The sequence below is a fragment of the Oenanthe melanoleuca genome, chromosome 17 (assembly GCF_029582105.1).
Source record: "Oenanthe melanoleuca isolate GR-GAL-2019-014 chromosome 17, OMel1.0, whole genome shotgun sequence".
Lineage (NCBI taxonomy): Eukaryota > Metazoa > Chordata > Aves > Passeriformes > Muscicapidae > Oenanthe > Oenanthe melanoleuca.
The window spans coordinates 9,873,958-9,889,125 of record NC_079350.1 but is presented as its reverse complement, the minus strand read 5'-3'; the positions used below and the strand labels follow the sequence as shown (position 1 = coordinate 9,889,125).

Here is a 15,168-nt window from a genome sequence, read left to right as displayed (position 1 = left end):
TGTGAGTGTTTCCAGAAGCTGAAAGCAGCTGTACCTAATTTGATAGCATTGGGACAATGCCTTTAGATGCTTTTACTTTGAAAGAGCCTTTCCTGCTGGGAGTTTTATCCTTTCAAATTTTTAAGGATCGGTCCCATTTTGTTGTGTGTGTGTTTTTTATTTCTTGTAAACTTTTCACACTCTGCTTTATGTTCTAAACTGTTCTAATAATACTGTGATTTAAATACTTTAATTTTTAGCCTAAAGAAGGAAGAGCTGCAGAATTCTGGCAGGCTGCACTTCTTCCCTTTGTTTTTAATCAGAGATGTGAAACTCACAGAGCAAAGAGGCACATGATGCTTTCCCTGGTGGTGAAAAACAAACCCCATGAGAGGAAATAGTTCTCAGAACTAGAAAACACACACAATGTACTTGTACACAGCTAACAATGTTTTGTGAAAATCCAGGTTCCATAGTCCAGACAAGGCACGGGTGCCTCTGAGCTATGAGGAAGTTCTGGTTTTTGGGCTAATCCTAATTTTAACTGCTTGTTTCCAAGGCTGATAAGCCTTTCCCACCTTTCTGGGGAATGTGTCAGTGTTTGCCCTGGACTGCAGTGAGGAGTTGTTGGACTCTCAGCAGTGCTGGCTGCCTGTACTCTGGATGGGTGTGAGCTGCTCTTGAGAAGCTGCACGTTTGTGCTGACTGCTCTGGAGGCTCCAGTTCTTAAGGGAACATCAGGCAGCAGAGAAATGCTCTTTATGCCAATCCACACCCCTGGCAGGTGCTGTGAGGGCCCTGCAGGGTGGTCCCACAAGGTCTGAGGTTCTTTGGGGCTGGCTGAGGTGAAGTTCCTGAGCACAGCTCTCCCAGAGAGGAGCTGCCCTGGTGACTTGGCTGTGACCTCATTCCTGCCCCAGGAGCTGTCACAGCAATCACTGACATGTCTCAGGTGTCTGCACAGCTCAGCCTGGCTGCTTTGCTTCCTCTGCTTGTCCACAAGGATTGTCCAAGCTGGAAAGATCCCCCCTGAGTCTGAGCAGGGGAATATCATGTTGTCACTGGTGAAAACTTAGCAAGAACCTCTCAGTGGTTCTTGGAGTTCTGCATTTCTTCTTTTCCTTGTTGCTTTTCTGCACTGCCCCAACCTGGGCATGTTTGTGTTTTATTCTTTTTCCTGTGGATTGGTTTCTCCTCTTGCAGCAGCAGCAGTGTGAGTGTCAGCTGGCAATTACTATTTTTGGTGTTATTTGAGATCATACAGGCCTGGGGAGCAGCAAAACTGTCCCAGTGTCCCTGACACTGTCAAGGGGAAATAAATACATTAAGTGACCACAACAGACTTCCACCAGGAACTCTGTGTCACCAGGTGTTGTGCCTGTTGCTGATGATGCTGACACACCTTCAGCTTTTTGCTTTTTTTTTTTTTTTCCAAAATTTTGTGACTTTTCACTGCAATCCCATGAGTAGTCTGATAACAATAGTGACAGAGTTAGTTAGTTAGTTTGACTCATGCTGGGAAGATAAACATTGAAGTGCTGAAGTGACCTGAGAAGGCAAAGTGAGCACAGGGATCTGTGTGAGGTGACTGGTCTGGCAGGAGTTTCCTTTGTGCTGTAAAACTGGAATGAATTCCATTAGAGAGACCAGTTGGGTGACTTGGTGTACACTTCATTTTTCTCTTGGTGGCAAAGCTGAGTTCAGCTGTCATCCAGATGGGAACCACGGGCAGGAATGGGACCAGAGCTGTGTGTAGTGCTTGATTCAAGGGCTTTTAAAATTCAGGAGAAGAGTGGGATGTATTTGTCCTTGTACTCACATTGTTTTCACTTGTTCCTGAGAGTTGTTTTGCCTTTTTTCTCCCTTTCTCTTAAGTTTTGGGTTGGCATTTGTGAGACAGTGTTAAGTGCTGGGTGTTATTCCTGAGTGACACTGGTGGACCCAGGTCCCAGTTCAGCACACCTGAGCTCATGTGCATCATCTGCTTTTTATGATGACTTAATATGCTGGTTTATGGTTTGTTTTCTCAGTCTCATGAAGTCCTTTGCATTCCATTCTCATCCTTGTTGCTCTGAATAACACAGAATGATTATAAAAAGTGTTTGACCCTGGTTTGGGATTGTTTAGGAATGCACTGGGCTGACAGCAACACAAAACTCCCCTACTGATCCCTTTCCACTGGATGTTTTTGTTTGCAAAGTGGGTTATAAGTCAAAGAAAAACACAATCCAGTTGGTTGAGATATTTTTTATGTGGGCTTTTTCCCAGCTGTGGGAAACTAATTTCACCTTCCTTTTGGTGCCAGGCTCTGCTGCCTGAAGGTGGGACCCCCATCCTGCAGTTTGTGGAGGACAGGATCCAGACCACCATGGTAAAGTAGAGCTGCAGTCAGCTGGCTGAGGGGTGGGGGTGCATCCAGAGCAGCTCCTCCTGAGCTCCAGCAGCTCTGCTGAGGGACTGCCAAAGTCTGAGCATTTGGTTCTTTGCTGCCCCTGTGCATGAGGCAGGAATTAATCCCTGTTATTTAGAATCCCAGACTGGTTTGGGTTGGAAGGGACCTTAATGATCACCCAGTGCCACCCCTGCCATGGCAGGGACACTCCCACTGTCCCCAGTGTCCAGCCTGGCCTTGGGCACTGCCAGGGATCCAGGGGCAGCCACAGCTGCTCTGGGCACCTGTGCCAGCCCTGCCCACCCTGCCAGGGAACAATTCCTGCCCAAGATCCCATCCAGCCCTGCCCTCCTTCATCTTAAAGCCATTCCCCCTTTTCCTGTCCCTTCATGCCCTCCATGAGTTGATCAGCTCACAGATCTTTTGGAAGAAAAACATGGAATATTTTACATGTGATCTTAGGACTGGTCACTGATGCTGTTTAAATTTCTCTCACATGTGCTGTTTGAATTGAAAGTTAGGTATTTATGAACATGCTTGGCTTTTAGACATCTCACTGAGCTGAATGTTCTTCACACCTTTGAAAAGTATGTAGTAACTTCTGAAGTTGAAAATTATTAACTTCTCTCTTTCTAAATTCCCTTCCCAGCTGACTGGAATTGCAATTGGAGCTGCAGTTGCACTGTTGCTTATAGCAGTTGTTGTGTTTGTTGTGTACAGAAGAATGAGACAGTCTAGTAAGTACTTGATAACCATGTAAGCTTTAAAACCAGTTTTTCCATCAATCTTGAGTCTTTTTGTAATTTTCTGTGGTAGTTGTTTGCTGTAGAGGTGTGGTTCTTGCAGGCCAACAGCTTTAAGGGATGGAGAGCTTGTGTTGATTCACTTCCCCAGGTGTGACCCCAGCACTGTCCCTTGCAGGACCTGGAGGTTTTATTTCTTTGCTGTGTGAGCAGTGTCAGCCTCAGGATCAGCTGGGAATTCTGCAGATGATTTCAGCCCTACTGTGATTTCAGTGTCACAGAAGGAGAAATGGTTGAATGAGAGGTTTCCTTCAGGAGATTAAAGCTACCCAACCCTTCTGTCTGTTCAGAGAGCTTTTGTTTCTCTGCTCTGGGCTGAGTGGAGCCTCAGGGCAGCCCTGCCTTGGTCTGGCTTGGCCAGAGCTGGGCACTGAGGGATCCCAGGGGGGTTTAAATTCCAGACTCTGCCCACAGCAGCTGCTGTGGGGCAGCAAAGGCCCCAGGCTGGGCTCAGGGCTCCCCCAGCTGCTGAAGGGGGTTTCTGATGTGCTGCTTCTGTTTCAGAACAACTGCAGCCACACGTGCCCCAGTACAGGTTTCGCAAGCGGGACAAAGTGATGTTCTACGGGAGGAAGATCATGAGGAAGGTGAGGGCACTGCTACAGTCCAGGCTGGGAGGGGTGAAGTTTGCAATGCTTCACTTGTTGAGCCTGGACCAGGTCCTTCAACCCATAAAATCTCACTGGGGTTTTGTGGATGTTCAGAACTCCTGCAGTACTGACTGGGTTGCTGATGGAGCAGCAGGAGCTTCTCTTTCTGACCAAACCTTTCCTCTTTGAGAAATATCTGCAGTCAATGAGGGTGGCACTAAATCAATGAGCATCTGACTCCTGTAGGGAGTTAATGATGGTTTAAACATCCCAGAATCCCAGCCTGGTTTGGATTGGCAGGAACCTTAAATCCCATCCCACCCCTACCATGGCAGGGACACCTCCCACTGTTCCCAATGTCCAGCCTGGCCTTGGGCACTGCCAGGGATCCAGGGGCAGCCACAGCTGCTCTGGGCACCCTGTGCCAGCCCTGCCCACCCTCCCAGGGTTCTGGTTGTTCCTGTGCTGCCAAGTCCAGGTGTGCACTCCCTGAAAACCAACATCTGTAGAAAAATAAGGTACAGGGAAGTAACCCTCCTTAGCCTGTGTGGAGGAACACTTCCTGCTGTGACCTGCCCCAGCCTCTGCCTCCCACACTTTATTGAGGTGAATTCGAACACTTTGACTTAATTAGACACTGGTGGGTTTAATATTCAGTGCTGGAGTTGTTTCATTGTGGAGGGGCTGGCTGCTCCCTGAATCTTGCATGGCAGGTCAGCCTTTAAGTAGAACTTGCCCAAAAAGCCCTCAATGAGAGGAAAGTTTGTATGTGCACCTTCATGATTTTAATATTCATGATTTTCATGTGGGACTTCATAATTTGAATAATTTTTAACCAAGCTGTTTATATGTAACTCACATAAGTAAAGAATGCTTAGAATTCCACATGGGCAAATAATTTCAGGTAGTTTTTGTTTAAGTTTTAGATCCTTTTGCTTTTCTTCCCAAGTAAGGCAGCGGATGTTATACTCAAATTTCTGTGAGTTGCACTTTATGGTTTTTTAATAACATACCAAGATTTCACTTTGAAAAAAAAAAATCCCTCTAAACAAATTAAAGATTCCTTTTGCATCAGAAACTTTTTACAGAGATTCAACTCTTTGGGTAACAAATGGAGAGCTGGGAATGTTTTGAACATACCTAATGAGGGATTTTCTTGGTGTAGCAGTTGTGGTGTTTCTCCAGAGGGTGGCACCTGGAAACTAGGAAATGCAAGGAAAAGCCTTGGTTTGTCACCATCACAGCCAGATAGAATCCTGGAATATCCTCAGAGGGAAGGGACCCTCCAGGATCACCCAGTGCAGCCCCTGTCCTTGCCCAGACCCACCAACAATCCCCCCTGTCCATCCCTGGTGTCCAAACGCTCCTGGAGCTCTGGCAGCCTCGGGGCCGTGCCCATTCCCTGGGGAGCCTGGGCAGTGCCAGCACCTCTGGGGGAAGAGCCTTGCCCTGAGCTCCAACCTGAGCCTGGGCAGTGCCAGCACCTCTGGGGGAAGAGCCTTGCCCTGAGCTCCAGCCTGTCCTGCCCTGCCCAGCCCCAGCTGTTCCCTGGGTTCTGTCCCTGTCCCAGAGCACAGATCAGTGCCTTACTCCTCTTCCTGATGCTGAGTGCTCCTGAATGAGAACCACTCATTTCCCCTCTAGCATCCATTAGCACTGCAGTAGTTGATGGGTAAAATCAAAATATACTCTATAGAAAGGAAATGATCCCAAAGTAAATATTCCAGTAATCCAAGTTCTTACATGAGCTCTCCACTCTGCTCACACTCTAATGGCTGGTAAATATGTTGGTGCCTCAGCATGGTTGGAATTAGCAGGTTGGTTTTTTTGGTTTTGGGGATTTGTGACTGTTTTTGTGTCCATTATTTCCTCCTAGGTTACAACTCTTCCCAACTCTCTGGTTGGGAACACCGTCCCTCGCCAGAGGATGCGGAAACGGGCAAAGGTTTTATCTCTGGCTAAAAGGTACTTGGGACTTTGGGAAGGGGAAATTCACATCATGGGGGCTGGATTGGGGTTTTTGTTTGGACTTATCCATTTTCTGTAGCTGTTGGTTTTTCCCAGTCCTGTCAGCTGGGAGGTTTGCTGGACTGGAATGGTTTTGGTGAGCAAAGGCAGCAGGGTGGAAAGTTTTAGTTAACTGATGACGTATAACTTGGGATGGTGAGTTTTAGTATTTACTATATTCTTATTTAACATTGCCTGTTAGTACAAATTGAATATTTCCTATTAATACAGATGAGAGAACATCCATTTTCCTTTGCAGGATTCTGCGTATTAAGAAGGAATGTCCAACTCTGCAGAGGAAAGAACCTCCTCCTTCTTTGCTAGAGGCAGATCTGACTGAATTTGATGTCAAGAATTCCCACTTGCCTTCAGAAGTCCTGTACATGCTTAAAAATGTCAGGTAATGTTAAATGGGAAGAGAAATGTAGAGTTTGGTTTTGATGGATGTTTAAGTGATGTAAACATTTGACAGTTTGTGTCAGATCTCAGATTTTACAATTGCATGGTCAGAATCCTGAGGGAGTTGACTGAAATTCATCTGAGTATAAGGACAGAATAAATGACTTTGAATTTTCTAGAAAATAGCTGAGTTTGTTTTAAAAATTTAAAAAAAGAGATGGGGAACAAAGGAAGTGGGTTTGTTGCCTGAGTTTGGGAGTAGTGCAAATAAAGGTGTTCTAACATGAACAGATGTAGTGCTTATTAAAACTTCTGTTTAGGCTCTATCAGATGATTTTTTTTTTTTAATAGAAAAGCATCATAATTGGTAAATGTTAATTGGATACCATATTGACAGCTCCCTGGGCTGCAGAATCTTTCACTTCACTGCCTGAAAAGGTTGCAAATAAATCAAAGTCAACTTAATCCCCACAGCTCTTTGGCAGACTAAGAAAAAGGGTTGGTCTTTGTGCCCTTTCAGCAAGGAGTTAAATTTGCAGACATAGCAAAGAGGAGGAGATCTTGCAATCTGTAGTTTTGGTTTTGCTTGTGGATATTAATTTTTTATCCCAGTTGTGATATAATGTAGTCCTAAAGGTCATACATTCTCAAATAAAAATGTAGTTTCAGTCATCTGAACTTGCTACTGTGGAATTATGATCTCCTATGACTAATTGATGTTGCAGTAGGATTTGATGGATTGATCTTGATACGTGTGAGCTGTTGGAGCTCTGTGCAGAGGGATCAGGTGTGAAATCCATATTTCTCTCTGCCTGGCAGTGACTGACTGGAGTCCAGGTGCAGGAGATGGAATATTCCAAACTTGCAATTACATGCAGATGACAGGAGCTTTTCCCTCTGTTCAGTATTTCTGCTGTGTCCTGTTTCCACAGACAGGGCAGCTGCACTCAAAGGGGAACTTTCCTGGGGTAACTTTTCTCACAGAGTGTGTCTGGCAGGTTTTTATTTTTGTTCCCCTCCACAGGCCGTGCTGGTGTTTGCTGGAGGAAGTTTGCCTGTACTTCCTTCTGAGCCTGCATTCCTTGGAGGGGTCCTAAAGGAGCCCCAGCATTCACAGCTCTGTGTTTCATGCTGCTCTTGCACCTTATTTTATTTTGGGGAGCTCTCCATCTCTGCAGCCACTCTCCTGGGCTTCCTCTGCCCTTCGCACCTGGGGCTTTGCCAATTTAGGAAGGATTTTCCAAGGATTGTGGCGATTTCAGGTTTTTCCCTTTGCATTTTCTTTGCTGCAGGGTGCTTGGGCACTTTGAGAAGCCCCTGTTCCTGGAGCTGTGCAAGCACATGTTCTTTGTGCAGCTGCACGAGGGCGAGTACATCTTCCGTCCCGGGCAGCTGGACGACAGCATCTACGTGGTGCAGGATGGAAAGCTGGAAGTTTGCATCCAGGAAAGTGTAAGAACCACTGCTCTGCACTTCTGAGAGAAATCTGTTGGCACAGCAGAATCATTAAGCATTGATTAAACTTAGACATGTGGTTTAAGAGGGATTAATCCCAGCTCTTCAGGCTGTGGTGTTTGTAAAGATCAAGGTTTGTCTCAGATGAGAGAGCAGGACACAAAGCTGATGAGGCAGCTGGAAATATCCTCACAGGAGATGCAGAAATTACTGAGGGAAGACAGGGTGCAAGGTGGGCTTGGAAACATTCACCTTTGGAAAGGTTGTTACAGAAAGGATTTGGGCACAGAGAGCAGGAGGGACACAGCTCACCAGCAGTCCAGCAGGAGTCACTGGGTTTGTCTGGGGGTGGAAGAGGCAGATTCATTTCTGGGTATGCAGCCACTGGGGCTGGGGTTTTGCCCCAGGCTGCCACAGCAAGCCCAGATAAAAGTTCTGAATAGAACAGATCTCCTGGCTGCCTTAGGCAGTCAGCTACAGAGTGCTAAAATGCAAGCCAGGCCTGGGCTGAGGCTGCCAGCTCTTTTGTGATTTCATTCTGCTTGCAGCTCTTTCTTAGCCAGTGAGGAAGAGATCTGGGAATGCTGCACAGAAATTCTGCAGGCAACTTCATTTCTGTGAAGGAGTCCAACAGCAAATCCAAATACACAGAATATCACAGGGGCTTTATAGGTTTGAGGTGGCTTGAGAAGTGACCAATAAAGTTACAAGATGAAGACTATCCAGTTACTTTAAGGTTTTAGGTAAAGAGGTGACCAATTACTTAAAAGAAAAAAGGACCAATTAAAACACTAAAAGATAACACTACAGGGGGGTGAACGTTTCTCCAGCATGAGTCATCCTAAGGAAGGATTTCTTATCTAAGGGATAAGTTTCCAGGGGGGCCCTAAAGGGGTATCTAAATCATCCACATGGGTAGACAAGGGAAAAAACGTGATGGTTTGTTTTCCGTGTAAGTCTTAAAATGTTGAGCACTAGTCCTTGTGATCCCTTCTGCCAAGTTACATTTTTAATTTTTACCTTTTTCCTGACTAAACTTTGAGTTTAACTTTTGTTTGTGAACAGTTTTCCAGTGGCTGAAAGCTCAGTGGGTTTATGTTTGGAAATTATATCAAGCTGGCTGATTTCTGTGTATTTTTACATTCTGCTGCTCCTGTTTTGTACAACCTCTTGGCAGGTAAACCCTCTGTAAAGGGAGCTCATTCTGCCTCTGGGTGAAGGAAACTTTGTTTTGTTGGTCACAACATCCCTGGAAAAAACTGGCTTGTAGTTTCTTTTAACTTATCACTTTTAGAACGTTGGTTTAAAACTCTGGTTGGAATTAGCACATTTCCACCAGAGCAGAGAGCAAAGAAGCATCCAAGCTTTCTGAAATCTCCAGGTTTGCCAGAGTGCAGCTGTGAGCTGCAGTGACTGTGTGTGTGCTTGCAGGATGGGACAGAGGTGGTGGTGAAGGAGGTGCTGGCAGGGGACAGCGTGCACAGCCTGCTGAGCATCCTGGATGTCATCACGGTGAGTTCTGCTGCCTCCCTCCCTCCCAGCCTGCCAGGGGAGCAGCCTGCAACATCCCATGGCAAGATCAGAAATGCAAAATGGGGGTTTTTTATGAATTCTCCTCTCAGGCTTTCACAGGTGTAAGCTGAGCTTTGTGGTGTGGAGGGTGGTTGTGAAATGTTTACTCCTGATTAGGATTGAATGATCCCTTTATGTCTGGAAAACTGAGATTACAGTTTGATTTGCTCAAATCACAGCTCAGGCTGGGGCCCAGCAGTCTGGGCTTCTACATGTTTGATGGGTTGCTTAATGCATTTTGGTTTTATTTAGTCTAATGAAAATAAATCTGACAGTTGTTAGTACTGTAATTATACTGTGAAACCAGTTTTTGGGTTGGTTTTGTTTTGTAACCAGTGGTGCTGGTGGCCAGCTGAGGGCTGTGCCCTTTGGCAGGGACCAGGGTGAGCTGAATGCTGATCCTGTTCAGTGCAAAACTGGTGGATTTTGTTTAGTTGGAGTTAGACTGATGGTTTTGCTGCAATCACTTTAGGAATGCCTAAATGGAAGGTGTTGAATTCAATATCTTTGATAATACCCAAACCATGAAGGTGTTTTCCTGAAGGATTTGAGAGGATGAAGATAAATCTAATCAGGAAGTTGTTCATGCTTAACTTTGTGTCATGTTTCTGCCATGCTTGGCTGTCTCTGTTCACCAAAAGGTGCCATTGCTCTGTGTGTGAGTAGTTAAAGGATTCTCTGAAGTTTCTTTGTCACTTCCAAAGCAGGCACACACCTCTACATCCACATTATCTGTAAATCTCTGTTATGTATGTCTGTAGCTCCCCTAAAACCTATCTACAGTGAGAGCATTTTTTAAGCCTGGTCACAGTTTTCTCTGTAGAAAAGGAATAACTTGGACTGTACAAGTTAGTTCTTGCTCTCAAATTCATAATATCTTTTTAAATCCATGTTAGTACCTTTGCCCTTGTTGCTTCCACCAGTAAATTTTCTTCATGACAATATTTTGTAGAGCAGGCCTATCATAAAGGAACATAAATACCAGTTATGTTCTTGCTTGTTCAAAAGGAATGTAAGAAAAGAAATCATTGTATAGCAGGGCTTTATGGCTTTGTTTTTTGAAAAAGTGGTTACCATTCATTTTTTATCTTATTGGTTTTTTTTTTCATTTTTAATTCTCATTCTGTCATTTTTTTTTTCTTTCCCATTAGTTATACCACTGGTAAGGAAAAAAAAAAAAAAGATTGAAAGTGTGCTGAACAGAGTTAGCAGTCTGCAGAGGAATCTGTAATGAAAAAACCTTGAAATAGTTTTTGCTAAACTTGTTCTCATTTATTTTTACAACTCTTTTGTTCCTCACTTCCCAGCTTTGTGAACTACTTATTTCATTGCTGTTTTTCCTCTTCCTTTTGTTCCTTGCACACTTTAGGTAGAGGAGTAGCATGAAAATAGGCAAGGAGAGAAAAAGTAGCACTGGATCAGAATAGAGGAGACCCCTCAGTGTCATCCCAGATCAGGGAGTGAGTGTTAGAACATCCTGCAGATACCCAAACCTGAATCAGATTTCGCTGCAAGCCAAACACATGGCTCTGGTGTGAGCACAGCCTGTGTTCAGAGAGGGTTTCAGTTGTCTGAGCTGGTTTGTCTGAGCTGGATCCTTTTGGCTGATGTCAGGCTGGTCCCTCAGTTACTTGAGAGTTGAGGTTGCTGTAAGAAGTGACAAGATCTTGTTGGTGACCTAAAAGAAAGGTCACACCAGAGGTACTTTTCTAACTGAATCTTTCAGCTTTTAAACTGAAAAGTCCCTTTAGTTCTACTAAATACAAAGGTGGCAGCTGTGACATGAGCCTCCCTTATTCTGAGAACAGATTGATGCTGCTTTCTCCAAACTCTGGGGAGAAACTGGAAGCTTTGAATCCAAGTAGCTGCAGACCCTTTCCTGGTATTCTGGAACAGTTCATGGCTCTGACTTGATACTGCTGCCTCTAATAGCAAAGAAATCTCTGAGCTCAGCCTTGTTCATGTCTCTGTTTTCAGCAGGTCTTGCTGAGAGCTTGTGTGTGCAGCCAGAGCTTTTCCCAGAGCAGTCAGTGTTCCTCAGAGTGAGCTGCTCCTGCATCCTGATGCTGGTTGCTGCAGATTTGGGGTTCACTCTGCTCTTGTCCTCCATGTGGAGATGCTCTTAGGAAAACTAGGGCCTGGTGGCATAGTTGGAATAAGAAAGTTGGAAAAAGAAGAGGCTATGAAGGGGTATTGATCCAATGGCAGTGATTGAGGGAGGGAAAAATGAAAGTCAGGATTAAAAGAAGCTGGGAAAACACTTGGATAAAGGTGAGCCTGCAGGGCTGACAAGATAGATGAGGTTATAAAGAAGTGATTGATGGCTGTAAGAGCTTTGGGTGCAGCAGTGTTGATGGAGAGGATGTCAGGAAGGAGTGGAGGAAGACAAAATCCACCCATGGAAATGGGGAGAACGTGCCAGATTTTGGGGTCCAAAAAGGAGCTACCACTGCAGGTGGGAGAATGTGAAACATCCCTTCTCTTGTAGCAGATTTCTTAACCAAACTTGATTGGATTTTGCCATAAGCTCTCACCTGAGTTCAGCTGCTGCTTGGAGGTGATGCTTCAGCTCTTGGAATGAGACTGAAGTAAATAGTTACCTGCCCTGAGAACAAAAAGTTCTCTGTTGAAAAAAAAAACTGTTTCATAACTGATTATAACTTAACTGTTCTTGTCATCTCAGTGTGTGATTGCAAAATAGTATAATTTGTACATGGCATTCTCCCTGTGCTGCTGGTACCATTAGATCTGAGAGAAGTGACAATTATGGAACATTTCCTCCTCAAGCTCCTCTGCCAGCTCTTGCCTGTTCCAGCCCCATTAGCTGTGGTGTTGGCCTTTCAGGAGAGCTGCTCTCATGCAGGGATTTCAAAGAGGCAAAATTATATGCTGAAAACCTGGAGGAATGGGCTGTTCTTTGGAGAAAAAGGCTTCTGCATGGTTATCTGTTATTATCCTAACACTGTTTTTCTGAGGTTGTCAGCACTGAGCACTTCAGAAAAACCCAAAGATTTACTGGGTAGACTGGAGACCAGAGTTCTGGGGTACCCAGGGCTGAGTTTGCTCCTTGGAATAACTCATGAAACACCATTAAACTTGATGCTTATCCTTGTGCAGCAGCTAAAGATTTTAATAATTTCCTTATTTTTTTCCTATATATTTGCTGTAGAGATTGGTAGGAAATACAGTTGATGGTAAATGCAGTGCCTAAAAACAGACTATACACATTTGCTTTTACATGTAAGTAGAAGAAGTCCAAATTAATACTTCATGTACAGCCAGACTCCAGGCTGGTCTGTAAAAGAGGATTGTTGCATTTATTTTGGGGTACAGCCAAAGCACAGAAATGTTATTTGTTCATTTCTGTACTTAATTAAAAGAAACTTGGGAAAATTGAGGACACTGGCAGCTTTGCACTGTAGGTCAAAGAGATGTTTAAAATTTCAGCTCCCTCAGGAACTTGAAAATCAAAGCTATTAATATCATCCCCAGATTTTATAAAAAGGTCAGCTGAAGTTGGTGTAATTAAGATATTGGTTCCAATTAATTTAATTTCATTTTAGAATCTGCTTGATGGTGCCTTCCAGACCAGCAGGCAGACAGAGCTGCAGCTTTATTTTCCAGAGTGATTAGAGAAAGTCTCTTGTTTGGTTTTGCTGGGTTCTTTAGGCAGGAATTCCTTCAAAGTGCTTGTGTTGAGTTGTGTGAGGCTCTGCAAGTCTTGCAGGCAGTTTGGTTTGTAATCAGCATTTAACATCTGTGTGCCAGTGGTGGGAAAAAGGTGCCTTCTGTTGCTCAGGAGGGGGAAAGCTGCTGGAGCTTGAGGTGCTGTTAAAATAGAAACTCCATTTCTTCCTTCTCTCCTGCTCTGTGCTGCAGAAAGGCCCATTTTATATTATAAACACTGTGTAAATCAACATTTGATGGATTAGTAAATTAATTTATGAGTTAGAGATGTTGTTTCCTGCATTTATTGAGTGGGTAAAAGGGGCATTGTCTGTCTGTTTAATCCAAGTGTTTGGCAGTAGATTTTTGTTACAATCTTTTCTCATTTAAGGGGGAAAATCCAAACCCAGAGGCTTGCCTTCCAGTGTGAAAAAAATCTCTGTATTCTACCCACTTCTCATTTGTTTGTTAGTTCTCCATCTGTCCTTTGGGCAGGAAAGTCTAGTAATTCTTTGTAATTCTTCTAGTAATTCTTTGTAATTCCAAGTCTTTGTCTCCAGCAAAGAGAAGCTGTTTGGCTTTGTCACATGGAATATTTCATATACATATATATATATATATATATATATATATATATATATATGTGTGTGTGTGTGTGTGTGAAAAAATATGTATAAATATCTTGAAACACAAGAAGTCTGCCTGTCTTTTGTCTTCCTCCATCATGTCTGTAATTATTGTATAATTTTGTTGTGTTTTTCACTGGTTGTGTGAGTCTGGGGTTGTTTCTGCAGCAAATAGCTTGGTTGTCAGTACAGATAATAAAATCAACAAACCCTCTTTTCTCTGCAGCCTTGTCTAGCTGGGGTTTCCAATGCTTCTGAAAGCTGGCTCTGTAATAAAACTGTGTCAGAGCTGGGCCTGGCACTTCCCTCACCCTGATCCAGCTCCTCTTCTTTCCCTGCCCTGTCCCTAATGCAGGGTGAATTCTCCCTCATTGCCTCCCCCTGGTCATGGAGCACAGCTCAGGTTTTTGTGGTCAGACTGTTCTGTCAGACACAGCAGCACAGCAGGAATTTGGGAGGGATTGGATGGGATAATTGCTGGATTAACCCTGTTGTGTCTCTGAACTCATTCTAGGGTCACCCTGCTCCCTATAAAACCGTCTCGGCCCGAGCAGCCTCTCCATCCACAATTCTGAGGCTGCCAGCCAGTGCCTTCCAGGATGTGTTCCAGAAATACCCTGAAACCCTTGTGAGAGTGGTGCAGGTGGGTAGAGCTCATTTCCAGGTTACAGGAGGAGATTCAGAGGCTCATCATCCATCCTTTGGTAGGTGCAGAACTGCTCAGCACAGTTTGGACTTGTTCTGCTGTTCTCCTGGCTGTTGGTAATCCAGCATTATCCCAAACAGGCAAAAATAATTTATTTATCTATATATCCCCATTAATTGAGTTTCTGCCAGCCAGACCTGCTGTATGAGTGTTGGTCCTTGGGGAGTAGAAGGTGCTGTGTGGGCTCTGCAGCTCTGGAGGGCTCCAGAATGGCTGAGGGCCATGGACAGACTGGCACATGTCCTGAAACAGGACTGCTGCTCCCTCAGGAGCTGTTTGCTGAGGCCTGATGCTTTGGAAGTCTCACAATGCAGACTGATGTGGGAATTTTCACTTGAGAAGCCTCTGTCAGCTCCTGAGGGAGGAGCTGTGCTTTGTGGCAGTTCTGTGCTCACCTTCCTGCTTTGCAGGGCTCAGGCAGCTCTCAGGTGAGCATCTCCTGCAGGTGGGAGGTGGTGCAGGGAGCAGCATTGAGGATTTCCAGGGGTGCTGCCTTGTCCCACAGGTGTAGCAGCCACAGGGTGACCCCACAAGTCACTCTGGGCCATCCTTCTTCTTTATTGTCACTCTGAATCTGTTTGTCCTTGCAGACTGTTCTGGTCTCTGGATGATTTATGAGCAGCACATGAACCTCCTCATGCTGCTGGTTGAAGGAGAACAGATCATTAACACCAAATTAATTTGCTCTTTGAGAGCTGACACAGGAGAGAGGATGGCTCAGGAGTGGGAATTGGCTGGCAGGGCAGGGGAAGGTTCCACTGATTCCAGTGTTAGGTTTGAGTGCTTGTGGGGCGGGTTCTCTATGGGGAGAGCTGGAATAATTTTTTTAATGAGGAGGAAAATTGAAAGCAAATACTTCTATTTCAAAGCATTTTTATTATTGGTGTTTATAGAAAACAAAAAGCATTTGGTGTTTGGGAGTAAGACTTTGGATTCCCGTGCATCAAATGATTGTGAAGTCATTGGTAAATCA

At 44.6% G+C, this 15,168-nt stretch overlaps 1 protein-coding gene across 3 annotated transcripts in view; it reads left to right on the top strand.

Moving 5' to 3' along the window:
- PNPLA7 (patatin like phospholipase domain containing 7) overlaps positions 1 to 15,168 on the top strand; it is a 123,437-nt gene that overhangs the window by 684 nt on the left and 107,585 nt on the right. For all 3 annotated transcript variants that reach the window (XM_056504961.1, XM_056504960.1, XM_056504962.1), the window contains exons 3-10: positions 2,285 to 2,350; positions 3,021 to 3,108; positions 3,679 to 3,761; positions 5,641 to 5,729; positions 6,031 to 6,171; positions 7,463 to 7,622; positions 9,057 to 9,137; positions 14,004 to 14,132. In XM_056504961.1, coding sequence (XP_056360936.1) covers positions 2,285 to 2,350; positions 3,021 to 3,108; positions 3,679 to 3,761; positions 5,641 to 5,729; positions 6,031 to 6,171; positions 7,463 to 7,622; positions 9,057 to 9,137; positions 14,004 to 14,132 — 837 coding nt within the window. The remainder of the gene's footprint in view (positions 1 to 2,284; positions 2,351 to 3,020; positions 3,109 to 3,678; positions 3,762 to 5,640; positions 5,730 to 6,030; positions 6,172 to 7,462; positions 7,623 to 9,056; positions 9,138 to 14,003; positions 14,133 to 15,168) is intronic.